At 41.6% G+C, this 21430-nt stretch overlaps 1 protein-coding gene across 2 annotated transcripts in view; it reads left to right on the forward strand.

Annotated features, from left to right (window-relative positions):
- Positions 1-4777: 4777 nt before the first annotated feature.
- tbc1d9 (TBC1 domain family, member 9 (with GRAM domain)) overlaps positions 4778-21430 on the forward strand; it is a 34389-nt gene continuing 17736 nt past the window's right edge. For both annotated transcript variants that reach the window (XM_084043312.1, XM_084043313.1), the window contains exons 1-7: positions 4778-5573; positions 13612-13722; positions 17803-17921; positions 18544-18772; positions 19377-19638; positions 20681-20888; positions 21198-21404. In XM_084043312.1, the coding sequence (XP_083899438.1) occupies positions 5453-5573; positions 13612-13722; positions 17803-17921; positions 18544-18772; positions 19377-19638; positions 20681-20888; positions 21198-21404 (1257 nt within the window). In that variant the 5' untranslated portion in view covers positions 4778-5452. The remainder of the gene's footprint in view (positions 5574-13611; positions 13723-17802; positions 17922-18543; positions 18773-19376; positions 19639-20680; positions 20889-21197; positions 21405-21430) is intronic.

Consider the following 21430-nt stretch of genomic DNA (forward strand, 5'->3'; position numbering starts at 1 on the left):
TCCTACCTCTGTCTCCAGAGATCTCTGCCTAGTGCCACTGCCTACTGATATGTCAGGAGCAAAAGTAAAAAGTGTAATTTCATGCAGCATTAGGGTAAACTTATAGTCTTTTGTTGCTAGTAAATGTGTGAAAACCTCTCTCAATATCCGGTTAGCTGTTTATGCCAGTGGGGAGGGGTAGGCTAACAGCAGTTTCTTTGATATTTTGTATCATTGTGTCATTTCCCTGGGCAACAAGGTAGATAGGTACTAGATAGATAGATATATGGTATATAATATACCACTGCATTACCCTCATGTGGGCTACATTATCACAGTACTCTCCACACTGTGGGATTTGGGCTCCCTCTATCTTAATGACCAGCCTCCCATCTTTCCAGGCTCCATTTGGCTGTAACAGGCTATGAGATATATGGTGTGTGTGTGCAAATAAAACACACCCTTATGTTACCCTGTACTTTACAACTCATCTGACTTCATGGGGACGCCCTGGTGGGCCAAGCTTGTGTGACTACCAATTCCTCATAATGTCCTGTATAGTCAATGCTTAAGAGCTGGATTAATCCTTTCTCTCTTTTTATAGCTTATGTCTTTCTATGTGTGATTCTCATGTTTTGTCAAAATACATACTAAACAAGGACTCAATGAGCACTGTGTATATACCGCCCTCTGCTGGGTATATATTATCATCACTGTCCCCTCTTTATTTAAACGGATGTTCTGTTTGACCAGCAGCACTACAGCTCAGGGATGTGTCCTATAATATGCAGTTGTTCTGAATCCACATTGTTATTCCAACCATATAACCAATCCATATGCCAAGAAAAGCCCATGTTTAATACAAATGTGTGCATGTGTGTGTGTGTTATGAGTTTGTCTGCTTTCCTATATGCATGTCTGCCTGTTTGCAGTGGTGTAAAGTAACTAAGTACATTTACTTATGTACTGTACTTAAGTACAATGTTGAGGTATTTGTACTTTACTTGAGTATTTCCAATTGCCAATACTTTTACTTCTACTCCACTACATTTCAGAGGCAAATATTGTACTTTTACTCCACTACGTTTATTTGAAAACTTTAGTTACTAGTTACTTTGATACTTACATTTTGATAATTATTACAAAACCTTACCCACTTCAGCCTTTATCCTATATGTGGTCTAATGGCAATGTTCTAACACCAACCTTGTTGTTGAATAGATGTAGCCTACTAGGTGTCGCTAAGCTTGAATCTTGCAATAAAACTAGGACAACTGACTGAATTATTGAGTGTGACTTTATTGGCGTTTGATATGGCTGGGGCTGAGCAAATGCACCTCAACATGAGATTCTTGTAGTTGTAGGCCTACTATTTTTCATATTGCTTCATGTAACTCAGCTTTCAGTTTTCCAGGGGATAATGAATTCTGAACAAAATATGTCCTTATTATTTACCTCTTATGGATATTAACCCATGCATTATGCTATCTGTCTCTGCTTGTAATTAACCCTCTGGCGTCTCACATTTTGTTTTAAAATGCACATTTTGGTCACGGGTGTTATGGCCGAGTTGGTAGTAGAAAGCCTTGTCCATGGAAAATAGACTAGCCTACTGTAAAAAGAAAAATAAAGGAGAAAAAAAAAGGTAATTTGTTGTTTTCCCCTTAATTGTGAAAATAACAAGATACTGTACATTCCAGAATACCCTGTTCTGCTTCCCTTATTTTAGAGGAAGGACTGCTTGTGTAAATGAGGATGTGATACAAAAAGTAACTTGTGGAACAGATAGTTCAGGGCATGAGGCATCTTCAGTGACGGACCAGGAGAGTGTCCTTTCAGAGCCATTTAATGTACTGAAACTTTTCTGCTGCATAGTCCAATACATTTTTAGTTTGTATTTGAATTACTAAAAATACAAAGAGCAGAATGCAGATAGTACAATATAAATAAAGCAAAATAATGCAAATTAGTCATTTGAAAACCACTTTTAATCTTCTGTGAAGATTTAGACAGATTGATCGATCAATCGATCATCTAGCTTGTCTGTCTGTCTGTTTGTGTGTTGATTGTTCAAGAAGAGGCAGACACATCCCTCATGCTTTCCACCTCGGCAAGACAGACTGACGTCCTTTTGCTGCAGCATGTTTGGCTCAGCTTCTGTCCTAATGCACAAAGGTCATACAGGCTGTTACTAATGTTTGGCACTTTATAGTATTTTGCACAGTTGTATTTTGCACATGATTTTATTATTGGATGATTATCATGAGGAGCAAGTGCAATGTGAAATGTATGAGTGTAAGAGAGAGGGTAATGCTAAGTCCTGATTGAAAAGCTTAACATGTACCAAGTGGTTCTGTGGCCAGTGTAATTGGGCTGATCCAAGTCAGAATGGCAGAGGGGGGTTGTGATATACATTTGTAGTTGCTAAGGATAGTGTGGTTGTGTAATGTTGTAGTAGTGTGAAGAATTTATATTTATTTGTTGTTCATTGAAGTTTTAAGATAATTGATGTGGGTTATGTATTTATTGTATGGTTATTTATATCTATATATGCTACCCCTTGACATGGTGCAGTCCAAGCTCGTTTGCTCAGCTGGCTATAAAATGCTGCCAGTAGAGAGCTGTGGGAGAGAGACAAACACCACCATGCCAAGGGTGCTGTACCATTTATCCATATATGTCGTTGGTGATGAATAAATACACCTACGGGTTAAACCCTTCTCCTGGCCTCTGTACTGCTTCCAACGGCAAGTCGGGCATTCTCACACAGGCAAAGAGAGGTTTGTGCTAATCAATATAATCAGCAAAAAGGAAATGCACAGATGGGCTGTGATGTACCATGCAGTACCACTCTGGACAAAGCTAAACCCAACTGAGAATTATTTAAGGCAGCATGTACTTTGAGCGATGCCAGATGCTACAGCCTTCACAAAAACAAACAAAAATCAGTGCTTTGTAGTCCTGTGGGGAAAAGCTGGATGCTGATGGAAGGACTCATGGAACCAGTGATGTATGAAAAGGCAACAGCACCACAGGAAGTGTGATATCTACAGCACTACTGCAAGGGAAAACTAGAAAGGTGTGCTCAGTAGAGTGCAAATCTCCATCTGTCTGTTTGGGGCATGTGATGACAATTTTGGGGGGCAATGGGGGAAGGGATAAAATACAGGACTGTCATTAACGGTGCAACCAGAGTAGACAGGCTGTAGGTTCAAGGTGATCTTTATTGTTACGTCTTGTGTACAGGTAGTCTACATAAGAGTAAAAACATTTGTCCGGATCCTCTGACATTGCAGACCAGTTGGCATTTGCAGCTTTTATAAAAGATGACAGAGCAGTTAGCAGTCAGAAGATGCACACCTTTGCCACATTGCCAGTGATATGTGCACTGACAGTTTCTAAACATAATCTTCAGTCTTCACCAATATAAACAAAACCGCTTTACAAGAACAGTGTTGGTGTGACTAAGAGATGTGCTGAAGAAATATATGCATGCATATAAGAATCTAAACTACAATGCAACATTCATGAGTATCCAGTGTGTGTGTGTGTGTGTGTGTGTGTGTGTGTGTGTGTGTGTGTGTGTGGATAGATAGATAGATTAAAGATAAGAGGATATCTATGGGTCCACGAGAGGGGATGTTTTTACAAAGTGACAGAGTGTGTGTCTCATAGCCCACCATTCATTTCTGTCACTCATGGGGCTGAAACTCTATAGCCAGATGCTCAAACTGTAAACACACCAAAGTCCCCGAAAGGGAAAGTCTTCACACGGTATAATAAACCAACCACATTTGTTAGAAACCGAGAACGTCAACCTACGTAGAAATAAATACTGTGTAGTGTGTAGGCTTAAAGGCAATGCTGCTCTCCCACTCTCCATCCTGTAGGAAGGAACACGAAAATACTTCATGCAAAACGTCTGCAGATAGATAGATAGATCTATCTATCTTATAGATAGATAGATATCTTATATAGATAGATATACATAGATATCTATAAGATAGATATAGGCTATCTATATCTATTATAGATTTATTTATTAGATAGATAGATAGATAGATAGATAGATAGATAGAAGATATCTATCTATAAGATATAGATGTATCTATCTATCTATCTATCTATCTATCTATCTATCTATCTTACTATCTATCTATCTATCTATCTATCTATCTATCTATCTATCTATCTATCTATCTATCTATCTATCTATCTATCTATCTATCTATCTATCTAACTAACTAACTAATCTCTCTATCTATCTACGTAAAATAACCCTGTTCCCTGTTAATCCCCTCCGTGCATTCCCTTGTTTTGCTGTTGAATTTTGCTCATTGCGGAGTTATTGTGTCTACTGTTCATTCATGCTTTCTTTCTTTGACACCTCTGTGTCATACTGTACAGCCCCACCTCCTCCCACACGGTGACGTAAGGTGGCCAGGCTGTGACGGTAACCAGAACGCTCGCCCCAAAACATGCTCACCCCCATTTATTTCCCGCGGTCCGCTTGCCCCAGCGGTTCTTGTTTTCGTGTATTTATTTTACTGAGGATAAGTTAAGGTTTAGGGCTACGCATAGTTTTACTGAGGTTACGTTTAGAAATAAGTTTAGTTTTTGGCACCGTTTTACTGAGGTTACGTTTAGGAATACCAGCGCCGACCGTTCCGTGGTCGCCGGATTTGCCCCGGGGTGACTGTATTTTGGGGCGAGCGATTTGGTATTCGCAATGACGCCTAGAGTGCGACTATGCGTGTGGCAGCGACGCTGTTATTATCGTGGAAGTCTAGGGGATGACTTGTTTGGCTGTGTGGCCAGTCAGTGTGGGATGTATAGTCATATTTTTGAAAAGAAAACGGACGGGCGTGTGTGTGTGGAGAGCACAGTAGGCTAGATTGTATTTTTGGTTGGTATCAGGGTTGCTGGGCGCGTTGTGGCAGCGCACAGCACTGTGCCTGTTGTTCAATCATCGCACCTGCCATACACAGAAGATACTGATGATGATGGTGGTGGACAACAAAGACTGATAGGTTGCGCTTCTCGAATGATAGGAGGAGACCATGGGGGTTATCTCTATCTCTACTACCTACACACTTTACTAATAACACGGAATGGTGTTTATTTAAAAGCCTTCGCTGCGCTGTGCTGAAATCTGCCATATGATCCGACCGATATTTCGCACGCCGATCTGTGCTTTATTATGGTAGCTTGATTATCTTGGAACGATTTATTTATATTATATCGACGTTCAGTAGTGCGTCTTCTTTTCTTTTTCTTTTTCTTCTCCGCTTGGACAGTTATTTGCACATAGAAACGAGATATCGGGGCCTGTACAATGGACTTGTGCTACAGCGGACCATATGCGGTGCCATTATGAGTCGACAGCAAAACCCGAAATTCCAATAGGTCGATTCGTTCTGCAGTCACAAGTCATAGATCAATGTGCCCTTCATCTTAATTAAGGAGAATCATAATGTGGGTGAATCCCTTGGACGTGCTGCTGGCCGGAGCGCTGTGGGTCACAGAGCGAGCCAACCCGTACTTCATCCTGCAGAAGCGTAAGGGCCATGGAGATGGTGGTGGAGGGCTGGCGGGTGAGTTCTCTATATCTATAAGATATCTACACCTATCTATATAATACCTATAAGGTAGATAGATCTATATCTCTATAAGATAGATATATCTATATCTCTATAAGATAGATAGATCTATATCTTTATAAGATGGATAGATCTAAGGGCCATGGAGATGGTGGTGGAGCCTGGGCTGGCGAGTGAGTTCTCATCCCTCTTCTCCTATTGCAGTGGGCTTCAACCCTTTTCATAGCATTTGAGCCACGGACCACCATTTGATGACATTTAGCCTCTCAGACCCAAGACTTTGAATATTTTGTTATTGTTGGATACGATTTTGTCCACAATTCCATCCATGCTGTATTGATGTTGGTACAATAGGAGAGCTGACAGGCCAACATTGATACATTGATAACTAATGCAGATGTTTGACAATAATTTAACTCTTGAGAGTGTAAAATGAAACCAAATGGACCCTTATGGGCCATAAGGGTCCATTTGGTTTCATTTTACACTCACAAGAGTTAAAGATCTATAAGGGTTCATTTGGTTACTAATCCTTAATTTTTTGGAGACCACCTGGAACCCCCTCAAGGACCACTGGTTGAGAACCACTGTCCTATAGGCCTACCCGTCCTTCTCTATGCTGCTATTATAAGGGTCCATTTGGTTCCGTTTGCACTCTCTCAGTTTAGTTTAATAGGTAGGCTATCAAGGGTCCATTTGGTTCCATTTGCAGGCTATATACTGTCAGTCATCACTGAGGATATGTGTACGCATGCGTACATATGCAACCATGCACTGCAGGAGATTGATACTGTAGTTCAGTGGTTTGTTCTAGGTTTTTCCAGAGGGTATTTATACCATAATTATTCATAGAAAACTTCTGGACATAAGATAATGTGTCAATCTATCCATTGACTCTTATTGACTCTTATTGACATAAGAGTCAATCCTCTTGACTATTATGTCAAGAAGATTGACGTCTGGAGAATCACGTGTCCGATCACCAACTAGTGAACACTAGTGTCCCCTTCAAGAGTCTGATTCCTGTTATTGGATTGTCAATAGCCTACCCACTACAGACAATAGATTATGTGACAGTTTGCTGAGCAAAAACAAAAATCAATTCTCGCACATTATATTCAAAGTAGTGCTTCACCAACAAAGATTTCTTAAACAGATTACATTGCCACATTAGACTCCTGCATATAGTCTCTGCCAGGCCAGATGGCCAAAGGCCGGAGGCTAGGTTTCCAGGCTAGGTGTGTGTGTGTGTGTGTGTGTGTGTGTGTGTGTGTGTGTGTGTGTGTGTGTGTGTGTGTGTGTGTGTGTGTGTGTGTGTGTGTGTGTGTGTGTGTGTGTGTGTGTGTGTGTGTGTGTCTGTCTGTGAGCAGCTATTCTCAGGCACCCAATCGGCATGAATCTTTGAATGCACACTCCCAGAAGGCTATGGAAGAACCTCTGCCCCAATTATTTTCAAATCGGCCTTACGGTTGAGCTATAACAGTTACAGGCCACTTCACGTTTTGGCCTATAACTTTAGAACCGTGCATTGTACCATCAAACACATTCTCCCTGGATTCCTTGTATAATGATGCCAGGCCCCAGCCATTTGTGCCGGACTTGATTTTCCGCCATTTTCGCATTTTCTTCAAAACCTCACTTTTTGTTAGTACTACTACAAATGTTGTCCAAAACTCACACACATTGGTACACATTACCTTTGCAGTCATGTGATCAAGAGTATTTACAATCTGGGGTGCTGATGGCCTAGTGGTTACGGCGCATACCACATACAGGCTCTAATATAGCCGGCAGCGAGTCGCGGGTCCGATTCCAGAGCCCGGCGGCATTTGCTGCGTGTCACTCCCTGTATCTCTCTCCCTGTTTCCTGTCACACTTCTCTAAATAAAGGCAGAAAAGACCCCAAAAATATATTTTAAAAAATAAATCGATTTTTCATATACCATTATTATTATAATTTAGTAGACTGACTATCAAAATGTGTGGGCCCTGGTGTAGGGAACCGAGCCTGGTGGAGACCTGCACTTGAGGAGCGCACCTTTCTAGTTCATGTGTTACAGAGCTACAGTCCAGTCCTTGACTTTTCACAAGTTCTGATACACAATTAAAGATGAGTGCTAGGTAGGGATCGTAGGCGATGATGTGAACCAGCTCGTATAGTAACTATGGAATACAGAACAGATTGGATAATGCAGATACAGTATATAAAGCAAATGCTGCCAGGTGCAATAGACTACATCTGCCCTCTCAATTTGACTGAACTTGAACTATGCCTGTGAGTCAGAGAGTGCATATGAACTGTAACTACTAAGTTTAACATAAGTGTCTTTGAGGCTGCCCTGTAAGCCTATGTATGTATGCATGCCCAGTTCATACATTTTGAACACAATTCTGCACTTCTGCTAGTACTTCTGCTACTCTGTTTGTTCTTGCTCATGCTGAATTATCCCCTTCCTTTCTTGCACTCCCCGCCTTCGCCTTGGGCATAATGCATCCAAAAGTTAAAAAAAGAGAAGAAAAGGTTATGGGAATCAATGGGTGAGATTCATTTGGTAGGGCACACCATCACTTTTCTCCCTTAATCCACAGTGAGATTTGTCTTGTACACCTTGACCCGGATTCAGTCTGTCAATGTTTAATTCATGGTGCAGACTCAGAGTAGACGCCCTTAGACAATTGCAATATTAGATTTCCTCAAGATTTGATGTCTATGGAGGTTTTAAAAATAATCTAGAACATGTGATAAAAGTCAGTATAATTAGTGCTTGTTTAATTTTCACATGTCTGTGAAGATCTGCCTGGCATTGTTATATTTTCAGTCATTTAGTGGTACGGTCGATGGACCAATCTGTTTTACCTTTAAATCAACCGAGGATGAGCTGAAATCTTGAATTCGACTAAACACAATGTTGTCAACTGAACCATATAGTTGAATAATAATGTCCCGCTTTGCCACTGGCTAAAATTACCCCTTCTCACACTGGCAATCGCAATAGCTCCATAACCATCCCTCGCATGTCGCCTGCCTCCGTCGAAGATGTGACTGTAGCAACACAAAGTGCACTGAGTGGTGCGAGGGGGTGATGTCATTGTTATGTAAACGGAGGAGCGGACTCTCTCTGTGTGCCAGTTGGCACTGAGCGGGCCCGGCTCACTGGCACTGCCCAGAAACACTCCTTCCAGGGGACTAGGGAATGCAAGTAGCAGCAACACAGAGGGAAGAGCTTATATTAGGTCAAGGCCAAGCTTGAAATAACGCTGGGACCTTTAAGCATTCAAGTTTTGTGGGTGTCCAAGTTAGCTGAGGGCTCATGACGTGTATGTCTGTCTGCTCAGATAGGCACTAGCTTCTTAAAGGGATAGTTCACCCCCAAAATTACTTTTTTTCTATTGATTAGTCACCCCACGGAGACTTGACTGGAAAACTTCATGGATATGTTTTAGTTTTTGTCGCATTCCTAAGCCAATAATTTGATTGGCAGCGGTTCCGGTAGGAGACACAAAGGACACTCTTTGTGTCTCCTACCGGAACCGCTGCTGGTCCGCATGGGGTGCCTAATCGATAGGAAAAAAATAATTTTGGGGGTGAACTATCCCTTTAACACCAACGTGCGTCTTTCAAGATACAATTGAATTTACCGCCTAATGTGCCATCCATTTGCCATGCAAATGTGTTATAAATGCATTCTGTGTTAAGTGTGTTTTGATCATAAGAAACGCCAACTGAATGCAGCGGCACATTCATGGTCATTATTCATTTCCTGTGAGACTGTGGCAACCACTTCCAATTTAAGCTGCCTAATAACATCTAAGCCAAATTTATCTGAACATTTAACAATTAATATGGTAGATTCCACCTTGACAAGGATTTGTCTCTTGCAAAGGAGACATAGCCTAATTTTCGTCTGAAAGTTGACATGTTATTGGTTATATAATGGTGTTGTCTGTACACAGGACAATGTTAGACAGTGCACGTGCATGTGATTTGGGTTTGGAATGCTCGAGAGATGAAGTCAAATAAATAATTGCAATCATCAAGCATAGACCTAGACACAAGCATAAGTGCCAATTCTGCGTGACACCTCTTGAAATGGTCAAGTGCTCAGAGTTCAAAATTTCACCATCATGATAGTCATTTTCTTATCTGACATTTCACAATGCAGAGAGCAATCTTCTCGCTTGCCTGGCTGGAACTGAACTTCATTTTCCATATAATCAATCAATGCTCATCTCAGGTAGCTAATTTCTCATCTTGACCCTCTTTCTCTCTTTACCTGTTCTATCTACCTATCTACTACACAACTGGTGTCTTTTATCAAATGACTTAGAAAATGGCAGCGTGATGTTAAAGTGGTAAACACACTGCAGCTGCAGATGCAGCGAAACGTGAACAAAATGGACACGTGATGATGATTCAAGAAGAGATCAGGTTGCTGTTATCTGAAACCATATTGATTTTTCTTTTGTATCTGGGGACAGAATATGGACCTTTTGTGTGCTCCATGGAAACATCCTACATCACCAAATGCTGTCTCACAAGCAGAATATAGGCTGTGAGAGAACATTTACTATACCACTATATAAAATAGGATTGGATAACATAGAAAACAACAATAAACAAACAATAGAAGACACTTTTCTCATTTGCTGTTTTTCATTCTGTCTGTTATTAAATGGACAAATAACCATACTCTTTTAAAGATGCTGCTGTTTTACAACAGTGTTTTGCTTTACCCTAACAATAGGCACTAGGCAGCCGTGCCTCTGGTCTTGTTTTCCTATTTTAGAAAAGCACAAGGCATCACATGAGTTTGTGGCTCCCTCCTCTCTTTGCCTGGAGACTGCTGTTTGTACAGTACTGTATGCTTGCTAAGACTTCCTCTTCAGACATTTCCACAACAAAGGAAACATTTCTCATTACAGCTGCTTAGTTTCTGTCGCTTATTTCATTTGACATGTACACTAGGCAGTGCACGCCAACTCATACATCATCTATGGAAAGGAAATCATTAACTCATGCATTGATGATTCTGTATGGTAGGAAATGGACTGTAGAGTGTTTACATTGAAGAAACTAGTCAGGCTTTATGGAGGTCAACTCAGGTCTGACATGTGCACATAAACGGGCTGGTTAGGTTTGAAAACTAATGCGTTACAGAGGAGATTTTGTAAAGCATAGTGTGTTTGGCAAATTGAAATCAATGTGAGATCTAAATACGTTTGAAGGCTGTTTAATGTGTAACCCTAACCCTTATAGGACAGATTCAATTTAGGATCTTCAGAAAAGTCAAAATGAGAATTTCACACTCATTCATAGTATCAGTCTGTCAAGAGGAAAAGAGAGTGGTCTCGCACCCTTCAGTGGTCTCCTTTCTTGTGCATAACACCTCTGTTTCTTGTGTCAAACCACATAAATGTCACATAGTAGGCCAGACTGTGTTGACTTCAGTAGCAGCACCTGTAACAATGCTTAGTCTGTGAGTGGTCTCTTGTTGTCTCCGCCAGGCCGAAAGGCATGGCGAGAGAGTATGTTTTCCACCCCGTCCGTCCGTCCGTGTGTCGGTCCGTCCGTCCGTCCGTCCGTCTGTGACCAGCTAATCTCCGCCACCGTTGGCTTGATCGCAGCGAAACTGTGCACACAGACTCCCTGGATGCCAATTCCGGACTTCTGCCCCAAATTTTTCACATGGGCCTTTTATAGCGCCACCAGGAGGCCGATTTGTGCAAAACATATTTTTTTACATTACTCCTACAAATTTTGTCCAAAAATCTCGCAAATCGGTACACAGTATCTCTATAGTCATTTAACGAAACAGGTCTTTCAGATTTTTCATATTCCATCTTGATTGGCTAAAAATGGCTTCCAAAGTTTGCGGGAGTGCTTTGTTTTCAACAAAATGCCTCAAATCATGAACACAGCATGCAATTTCCGTGAAATTTTGCACGCATATTTCCACTATGCCGAGGAAGAAATGCCACTTGAAAATTTTCAAATCAGCCTCATGGTGGCGCTATAACAGGCCGATTTGTGTTTTTACCTATAACTGCACTGACCTGTGTAAAACTTTATATGCGGTCAAGGAAAAACCTTTGCCCTGCATTTTTTACATTTGCCTTTTATAGCGCCACCAGGAGGCCGAATTAAGTAAAACACATTTTTTTATATTACTTCTTCCGATTTTAGCCAAATTTCACGCAAATCGGTACACATGATCTCCATAGTCATGTGATCAAGACGGATGTGTTTGATTTTTCATATTCCATCCTCATTGGCTAAGATTGACATCTAAAGTTTGCAGTAGTGGCTTGTTTTGAACAAAATTCCGCAAATCATGAACGCACCGTCCGATTGTGGTCAAACTTTGCACGCACATTCACACTATGTTGAGGAACAAATGCCACCCTTTTAACATTGGCCTGTTATAGCGCCACCAGCAGGTCTAATTTAGCAAACAAAATGCCTCAAACCATGAATGTTGTGTCCGATTGCTGTGCAAGGCCTAAGAACAAATGTAAACCTAGCGCCACCAGGAGGCCACAATAACCTACCTGACCTGGCGGAGACCTGTGCTCCGAGGAGCACTTTTTCTAGTCTAGTTATGCATTAGTGATTAATTCTGCCACAAACAAGTTACAAAGGGCATTACTGTAGATCAGTGTTGCGGGTGGGTTGTGACCTTGTTTATGTCTTTTATTAAAAAAAGATATCTCTTGACTGACTCCACTTTCTCCCTTTTTGTCTCTAGTCATCTATATCTTCTATTTCTGTGTGGGTCTCGTCTCCCATGGCAACTCAACCCATGCTTGCGTCTAACCTACAGGAATATTCACAGCTGTCAGCGACAGTCTATTTATAATGTAGCTTTACTTTTGACTTTGAGCAGGGCATTGTCATGGTTTCCTGCTCTGCTTATGTATGTGCACTGTAATTGGCCTCTGGAGGTGCTTTTCACTTTTAGCATTTTTCTGTTGTGGGTTCATCAACTATAATTGTGTGACTGATTTGCATATTTTATTTCTGGTTCAGAGGGTAGCCTATACAGTAATGTCCTGTACTGAGTGCATGTTGAACACAAATTCCTAGCAAGAAAAACTATGTGAGCTACACTCAAAAGCTTGGGTACCATGCTAAATGTCAGGCACACAAATCATTTGCATGTCATTAAAATAATGTTTTATTATTATTATTATTATCATTTTATTTTAGCCCCGGTTTGTTTTGCTTTCTAGTATACAACCGTTATTCACAACAGCAGCCGGTATTGGCGTAAGTGAAAAACCCTTCCAGTGCATTATGGCACTCCATTATCTGTCTCAGTCTGGTCCATTAGATTAGAGGCTGCTGTTGCTTATTTCAGGTGACTTCATCCTCACTCACCTTCATCGATCAGTCACACACTGTATGCTGAACAACAGCAGCACACTGTTCAGCACTGAGTAAGGAGGTACACAGCTGCTAGCTATCTGGCTGGTGTTATTTGAGTCATTGCCATTGAAGTTTTCCACTCTTTTTTTTTACTGAACTTTTAAATGTTTAAATCTAAATTGAATCACAGGGGCAAGTGGATAGAAAGACTTTTCTTTCTAGTCAATTTATGTATTGCTATTGTTCCAACATGACAATCTGATTTACTTTTGAATTTCACAGAGAAAAATGTCTCTGTACTGAGAATTATCATGAATGACAGAGAGCCTGTGCTGTGTGATGGCTTATAAGAAAACACTTAGAGGTTTCGAGAACATTTCAGAGCACACAGAGGAGGAATGTTGATGGGAATATGATTGGGTTGGCACGTTCTTAAATAAATCATGGACATTAATGTACTATTCATCAAGCTTTATAGGCAACTCTCACACTAATCAATTTCTCTCTGGATACTCTTTGTACTTGTGCTCTACATAATGGACTAATTAAAGTCTGTCTGGTTTGTGTGAATTATTACTGCGTATAATATACTGTAGAGTCTTTGTCTGTGGCACCACCGCCTCAGTCAAACCAGTTCACTCATTCTATTCTGGGCTCTTCCCACAGGTCTGCTGGTGGGGACCCTGGACGTGGTCCTAGACTCCAGCGCTCGAGTTGCTCCATATAGGATCCTGTACCAGACACCAGACTCCTTAGGTTACTGGATCATTGCTCATGGTATGAAACCCCACTTTTTCTTCTCCTCTGAGTTATGGCTCTAATGTCACTAATGTCGCATTGTGAGCATTGTGCGACACCATCATATAAATCAAGCTTGAATCAGATAGTAAATCAGGTTTGGATCACAGGAATATTGTCTGGGCACAATGTAGCTCTGGTTCAAGTCTGATCTCACTTTGGATGAGAGAAAATATCAGAGATGTCCAAATACATTTTAAGGCTGCTTTGTGAACCTCTCTAGACCTTGAGCATCTTAAGCTAACAATACAGTTTCAGTTCCTTTGTTTACACCGATCCAAATGCTTGCTGCAGCCTGTACAACTCTCTTCAGACATAGAGGCTAACAGTGATTTATGGAAAGGGTCCCCGTTTTTCTTTTAGGCCTCATGAAGCCCACCCCACCCCCAATACCACTTCAAACATTACATCCTCATATCCTGTCTATCCCCACTTGAGCAGCTGAATGCCAAACATTACATCATGCCCCAGTGCTTTTAAAGGGACACATTAATGTTCAAATATGACAGGATACGTCATGTCCTCGAATTCATTATTATTACCGTTTTCTGTCAACTGCCTTTTCACTTTAAAGTAATTGAAACAACCCTCACACACATGCATTAGAAAGACAATATCAGTCACCAGAACCAGGGACATGTGTTTTCAATTAATCTTCTAGCATGGTTAAAATGGAGTATGAAGTAAAGTTAAAGGTACTGTAAGTGATATTCTTTGGTTAAAACAAAAATGTTTTTTTGTAGTGTTTTTGTATAGAGTGTTTGTTCTGTAGTAGGAGTCTCCCCATCTCTCCAGCTCTTAAATAAACAGAAAATACATGTTCAGGTGGGTTGCCAAATTTCAGCCAATCAGGAGAGAGTAGGCTACCCATTTATCAGCCTCATTTTTATAGTGTTCCAATTTTGTCTGCTCATTTATTTGTGTCTTCACTTCCAATTTCACTTGTTTAATCTTTATCCTGTCTGAGTTCTCTATCCTGATTGGATAAAATTGGTATCCCGACCTGAAAATCCTGTTATTGAACAAACACTCTATAGCAATAATTACTATCACAATATAGAGCTATTTAACACTTATTTGAACGAAAGAAAATCACTTACCCGCTACCTTAAAGTTACAATGTTTTATATAGGAAGGGGGCGTGTCTGATTCAATTTGCCTCAATTTGCCTTTCCTAAGAGCTGACATGTAAGAAAGATGGTAGTCTTAGCAGTAATCTATGCAAATCAAAATTATGCAAATTGAAAGAAGATGGATCAGGTGTATGTACTGTATGTACAGTATGTACAGTAATGAGCATTCTCTTGTGTGCTGTATTTTGCATGCTTGTTTGCACAATGCTTACATGGTCGGGGCAATTATACACAGCATGCGAGATTTGGAAAAGCATGTCTTTTGTTTAAGACTTTTCCATGGCATGATAAGGTGAGTCATGAAAGGCTCAACGTGAAATGAACAAATGCTCTGCCTTATTTGGCTTTACCATCTTCAATACAGATGTTATTTTGCTGTTATTTCTGTACTAGAATTTTCCTGATGACATGATTGCATTGACATCTTGATGCCCATATTATGAAAAACTAGAAAAGTGGACCTCGGAGTGCAGGTCTCTGCCAGGCTGGGTTGGCGAACCAGGCCAAAACATTGTGGTGGAGGTTCTTCCTTGGCCTTCTGAGAGTGTGCATGCAAAGTTTCACACCGATCGGTCCAGCGGTGCCGGAGATTAGCTGTTTACAGTTTGACAGACAGACAGACAGACAAACAGGAGCAAAAACATAGTCTCTCTTTCCGGCCTTCTGCCGTCCAGCCTGGCGGAGATAATTACAGATTGACTCATGTGGTACAAGGGACAACAGGGTCTATTATTTAGTGCAATTTCAGGGTGTATTTGTTCTTCATAATTTGTTCGTTCAGCACCAACAAATCAACATTTCAATCACAATGTGCAATATTGCATTTAAGTGGTTCCCTGCTTTGCCAACTGTACCAAATGATAAAAATATGGTTTTCATTACCTTTCTACGTCTGAAATGGAAGCTAGCCTACAAAAGTGCTGCCTGGCCCTGAAATGATAGTAGCTCACTTCCTCCGTTTCTCCTTCCCGTGCTGTCTTTCACTCACTACATTCCCTCTCTCCTTTCTTCCCTTCTCTTCCTCTCTGCTTTCCGCTATCCCTCTGTCCATCCCTCCCTCCACCCAACCTTCACAGCCCATAACATCCTGAACCCACTGCAGCCCAGAGAGACAAAGTGAGCGAGAGGGGAGTAGTCTGTCACTCAGGGCTGATGCAGGGGATGGGAAGGATGATGACTCACAGCAGACTGCCTTAATTTAATCGGTTTCTGTTGTTGGGCAATCCCCCACGTTTAACCTCTGCTAACTACTAACAATTATGATGTTGGTTATTGTTTCTCGTTATAAAACTCGTAATGCAATCACAGTAACTTCTATACTGTACCACATTGACAAGTACAAACGCCACATTTCACGTACTGTATGTCAAGGATCATCAGATTCACTCTACACCTGAAACCTCCTGTGCCATTGCAGCTGTTAGCAGCATACCCAAGTGATGTGGTCTTACTGTAAATGTTATGCATTGAGTCTGCAGTGCATATTGATGCTTCTGGTTGCTGCACGCATCCAATTCAAAACACTGGTGACGACCTACAAAGCAATCAAGGGCATGACACTCCATTATCTTCAGTTCATGATCCACCCTTACACGCCTTCCCGCACACTTTGTAGACCAGCTAACACAGAACGTCTGTCCGTCCCTTCCTTACGACACCACAACACTCTGAGCGTCCTAGACTCTTCTCCCCCCCGATCTTTCTCCCCGATTTTCTGCTTCAGTCTGCAAACCCACCTCTTCAGAGTCCACCTCACCTCACAGACCTTGTATCACTTGTTGCCTATTAAACGGATGCTAGTTATACTATTATATGCAGATGTTGGTTACTTTTTCACATGCTATGTATGTTATAGATCAGTGGTTCTCAACCTTTTCAGGCCGTGACCCCCCAAAATACCCCCACCCTGATAAGCACTTGGAATTGTAGGAGTTGAGGAATTACATTTAGTTTGACTCGGCTCCACAGATAAATATTGTGCTCACAACGCCTCGTAACGCAAGGCATTGAGAGCGTGTAGATCGGCTATTTTCACAATGGTCGCCTCTTTCTTTTATTTGACAATTTGGCCAATGTTTGACCATTTTTTATAGTAGTTTGTTGATTACTTTTGATGCAGTATTGGTCTTTTTCTTTTTAGGTATTAAAAAAGTCTTAAAAATCCTTAAATCATCACTTCACTGTCATCTGTCATGTGGGGACCCCCCTGGGGGTCCCGACCCACAGGTTGAGAACCACTGTTATAGATAGATGTTAGAGTTGGACATAATGTTTGCTTGTCCACAAAAAAATGCTAAGAATGCTGTTGCTGCATGTTGTTTAGACAGATGCTAGCTTTCATGTTTACCTTTATCCTATGTTACATTGTAGCACTTAAGTGTTTTCTTTGCACTCTTCATGCCACTCTGATCTTGTACTCTGAGTGAGAGCGTCTACTAAAAGCCTGAGATTATGGACAGAGAGTCTGAATTGATCTTCATTAGCCTCTTTATAGAACTCTTTGCTGCCAACTGCTAGACATGGCAGACACAGAGGTCGAGGTTGAGCGACGGAGCTACTTTGCATTGTAGATCAGTGTTTCTCAACCAGTGTGACGAAACCCCAAAATGGGTCCTCAGATGTTCTCAGGGGTTCATCATGGCTGAAGAACAAGATGACATTTGTTGGCCAATCAAATCTGGATGTAAACCGTGTGATACCGTCCACCCATAAGCCAATAATCATTGCTTCAAGCACAAAATGACCGAACGTTCCCAGTGGGAAACCAGTCTATAGATCATACAAACTGCTATGCTAGCAAGCTGGTATAACATGTTTTTTTGGGCTGTATGTCCCTCTGGGTTAAGAACACCAGCTGAGCTAAATACATACATTATAAAATAGATTGTAAATGGTTCACTTCCTTCCCCTCCACCTGTTTCTCCAGGGACGTCCCGTAAGGAGATCACTGAGCATTGGGAGTGGCTGGAGAACAACCTCCTGCAGACGCTCTCCATCTTTGAGAATGAGAATGACATCACAACCTTTGTCAAGGGCAAAGTCCAGGTGACTGTTGAATACATGTTGACTCAGATGTTATTATTCGCTTTTAAGTTTGTTTTCCATTCAGAAGTTGCTTTATCAGTGAGTTGGTGAATTCATCGGTAGGAAAGACTAGCATAGGATGTATCTTTTTTGTGTTAAGAGAGGAAAAAAAACATAATTTTCAAAGCAAATTACTAAAAAGAAAAAATCTTTCAGAACTTTACAAATGAACACCGAAAGAACATTTCTGCTTCATTAGTCTGAGCCACAAACTCGCTCAAGTTTGTCCTGAATGCAATATGTATTTAACACAAATAAAATTGTACTTCAACTTGAGAATTATAACTACATATTACAGTACAGGCAAACACTGCAATAAACAAGGAAAACATTTCAGTGTTCACAGCACATTAATCTTACAATGTGCAATTTTCAGTGGAATATTGGTAAAGATTCATGTGTAAACAATTCAGAAATGTAGAGACTTGCTGGATCAAAGACCTCTTGTATGCATTCCTTAAACAATCACCCATAATTAGCTGAACCTCTTAGTGTGAATGACCTACTGTACATCTAATACAGCTGTGCCTCCCTCACCTACTGTAGTATTCACCTTTATCACCCTCTCTCTGCCTCTATTCAGGGCATCATAGCAGAGTACAACAAGAACCACGATGTTAAAGAGGACGATGACACAGACAAGTTCAAGGAGGCCATGGCTAAGTTCCGTAAGCTGTTTGGAATGCCTGAAGAGGAGAAGCTGGTGAACTACTACTCCTGTAGCTACTGGAAGGGCAAGGTGCCACGCCAGGGCTGGCTTTACCTGAGCATCAACCACGTCTGCTTCTACTCCTACCTGCTAGGGAAAGAGGGTAGGGTGTGTGTGTGTGTGTGTGATTGTGTGTGTGTGTTTGTGAGAAGGAAAAGCACAAGAAAGTTGGCGAGCTGCAGGCACACCAAATGTCTGTGAAATTCTAGTTGAACAATACATTCTATAAACCATGGCATCTGGCCATTGTGCAAAATAATTGCTGCGAAAATTGATTCCTGATCATGTCTGTTTGCCTCCATTGTGACCATATTGTTCTCTCACACGCACACTTCAATAAAACACCAATTAGTCAGCTGGAGTGAGATCAGTGTGTTGGGACATATTTATGAGCCAGTCAATTTGTGTCAAGGGGCTAGCAAGGAGAGAGGCAATGAAGTTGTTCTCTGTATTTTATCTGTATCTGACAGCCTCTCTCATACAAAATACAAAATAATGAATAACACACCCATGCAATTATCTCCACCAGGCCAGACGGCCGAAGGCTGGAGATTGTTTTCGTCCCTGTCCGTCTGTGTGTGTCAGTGTGTCCGTCTATTGCTCTCTCTATCCCTGTCTGTCGTTCTGTATTTCTCTTTCCCCCTTTTCACATCTGTCTTTCTCTGTAACACCACCCCACTCTCTCTCTCTCTCTCGCTCTCTCTCAGCCAAACTGGTAGTGCGCTGGGCAGACATCACCCAGCTGGAGAGGAGCTCCACCCTGGTGCTGCCCGATGTCATCAAGGTGAGCACGCGCTCCAGCGAGCACGTCTTCTCTGTCTTCCTGAACATCAACGAGACCTTCAAGCTGGCCGAGCAGCTGGCCAACATTGCCATGCGGCAGCTACTGGACAACAAGGGCTTCGAGCAGGACCGCTCGCTGCCCAAACTCAAGAGGAAGTCCCCCAAGAAGGTGTCTGCACTCAAGAGGTGAGGGTCTTATGCCTGCTTCAGTGATGTAGAGTCATGCTAGGCGTTGCTCAACAAACATGGCATATTTTCAAATGTAAAGTGTCTGCACTATCTCCAGCTGAAATGTACTTTCATTTTTTTTATTACACTTTGTCGCCACACCATAAATCAGGCTTAATGAACACAAGAAATTAGTGCAGGTGAGATAACAAAGGGCTTTTCAAAAGATCTGACCTCCAGATCAAAGAGAACCTGCAGTGAGACAGATTTGAATTATATAATTATAGACTGGCAATAAATGACAAGTAGATGGTAGAAGAGTTTTACTAGTCAGCTGGTTAAGTCTTAAAAATGAACTGCCCACTTAGAGTTCAGCTGTAGCGGAATACATTATGGAAAACAGGAACGCTGCGGTTTCATCTGCAAAGAGCAGGTGTCAGCCGTCAGCCAAGCCAATAAAATGAGCCGTGTGGTTCCAGTTTTGCATATGCAGCAATCTTTCTGCAAGCATGTCTTAGCTTCACTGTAAAGTAACATCATTCCCATGAGGCTGTATAATCATTTTCCTGCATGTTATCTCAGGGTGCATTAAATAAAATGTTCTCTCTGGATAACAAAATGGTGGTAAAGATGCCTATAGCCACTTTGTCTCATACCAGACTGTTACCTATATTTTTTCCTAACCGGGAACGATGCAAGTTGGGAATGCATGCCCTTCCTGGTTTTACAACACCTCTTACACCATGTTCGCTTTAAAAATATATATATATTCAAGATTCACAATAAAAAAATAGTAGATCTACAAGCTCATAGCACGGCACTCGGTGCCACGCTATGAGCTTGTATATCTGCTATTTTTGAATAGCCAAAGTATAACGTATGGTTAAAGTGGTTAAAATGATTGTGACGCTAATTTAGTAACCAATTGTAACTAATTTAGCTGGGGACCCCCTGGTACGGTGCCTGAGTTATGCCAGTTACAAAGACACAGACACAGGTTCTGTGAATGAATAGTTAGATGGATGTATTTGACTGTATTCTACTACTTATTTGCCTTCAGGGATCTGGATGCTAGAGCTAAGAGCGAACGGTACCGAGCCCTGTTCCGTCTACCCAAAGACGAGAAACTGGATGGGCACACGGACTGCACCCTGTGGACCCCCTTCAACAAGATGCACATCCTGGGCCAGATGTTTGTGTCTACCAACTACATCTGCTTCACCAGCAAGGAAGAAACTCTGTGTAGCCTCATCATCCCACTACGTGAGGTAAAGCAGTTGTCTTCCTTTCTGTCTTCGTGCCTCTCTCTTCTACTCAATTATAACTGTCTGTCTCTGTTAATTGGTCTGCATGCCTTGCCTGTCTGTCTTTCTTAAATAAAGTGGTCTGTAATTGAAATTGTAAGGTGGTTCAGTTATGAGGTGAAGATTAATTCAGAATAGCATGGAAATGGTGTGTATACCATGGTATACCCCCAGTCGCAAATGTGTATGTTGCATGCCATCCTGTCGCTTTTGGGGAAGAAAACCATAGCAGAGATGGTAACTGGTATGTCTTATGTCACCATTGCCTTCTAGGTCACCATCGTGGAGAAGGCGGACAGCTCCAATGTTCTGCCAAGCCCATTGTCCATCAGCACCAAGAACCGCATGACCTTCCTGTTCGCCAACCTGAAGGATCGTGACTTCCTGGTGCAGAGAATCTCCGACTTCCTGCAGCAAACCACCTCCAAGATCTATCTGGAGAGAGAGCTCACCGGCAGTCTCACCAGCTCCGATGACGAGGTAAGTGAAATCTCTATTGTCCCTGA

This window comes from Gymnoscopelus microlampas (genome assembly GCF_963454915.1).
Source record: "Gymnoscopelus microlampas genome assembly, chromosome: 2".
Taxonomy (NCBI): domain Eukaryota; kingdom Metazoa; phylum Chordata; class Actinopteri; order Myctophiformes; family Myctophidae; genus Gymnoscopelus; species Gymnoscopelus microlampas.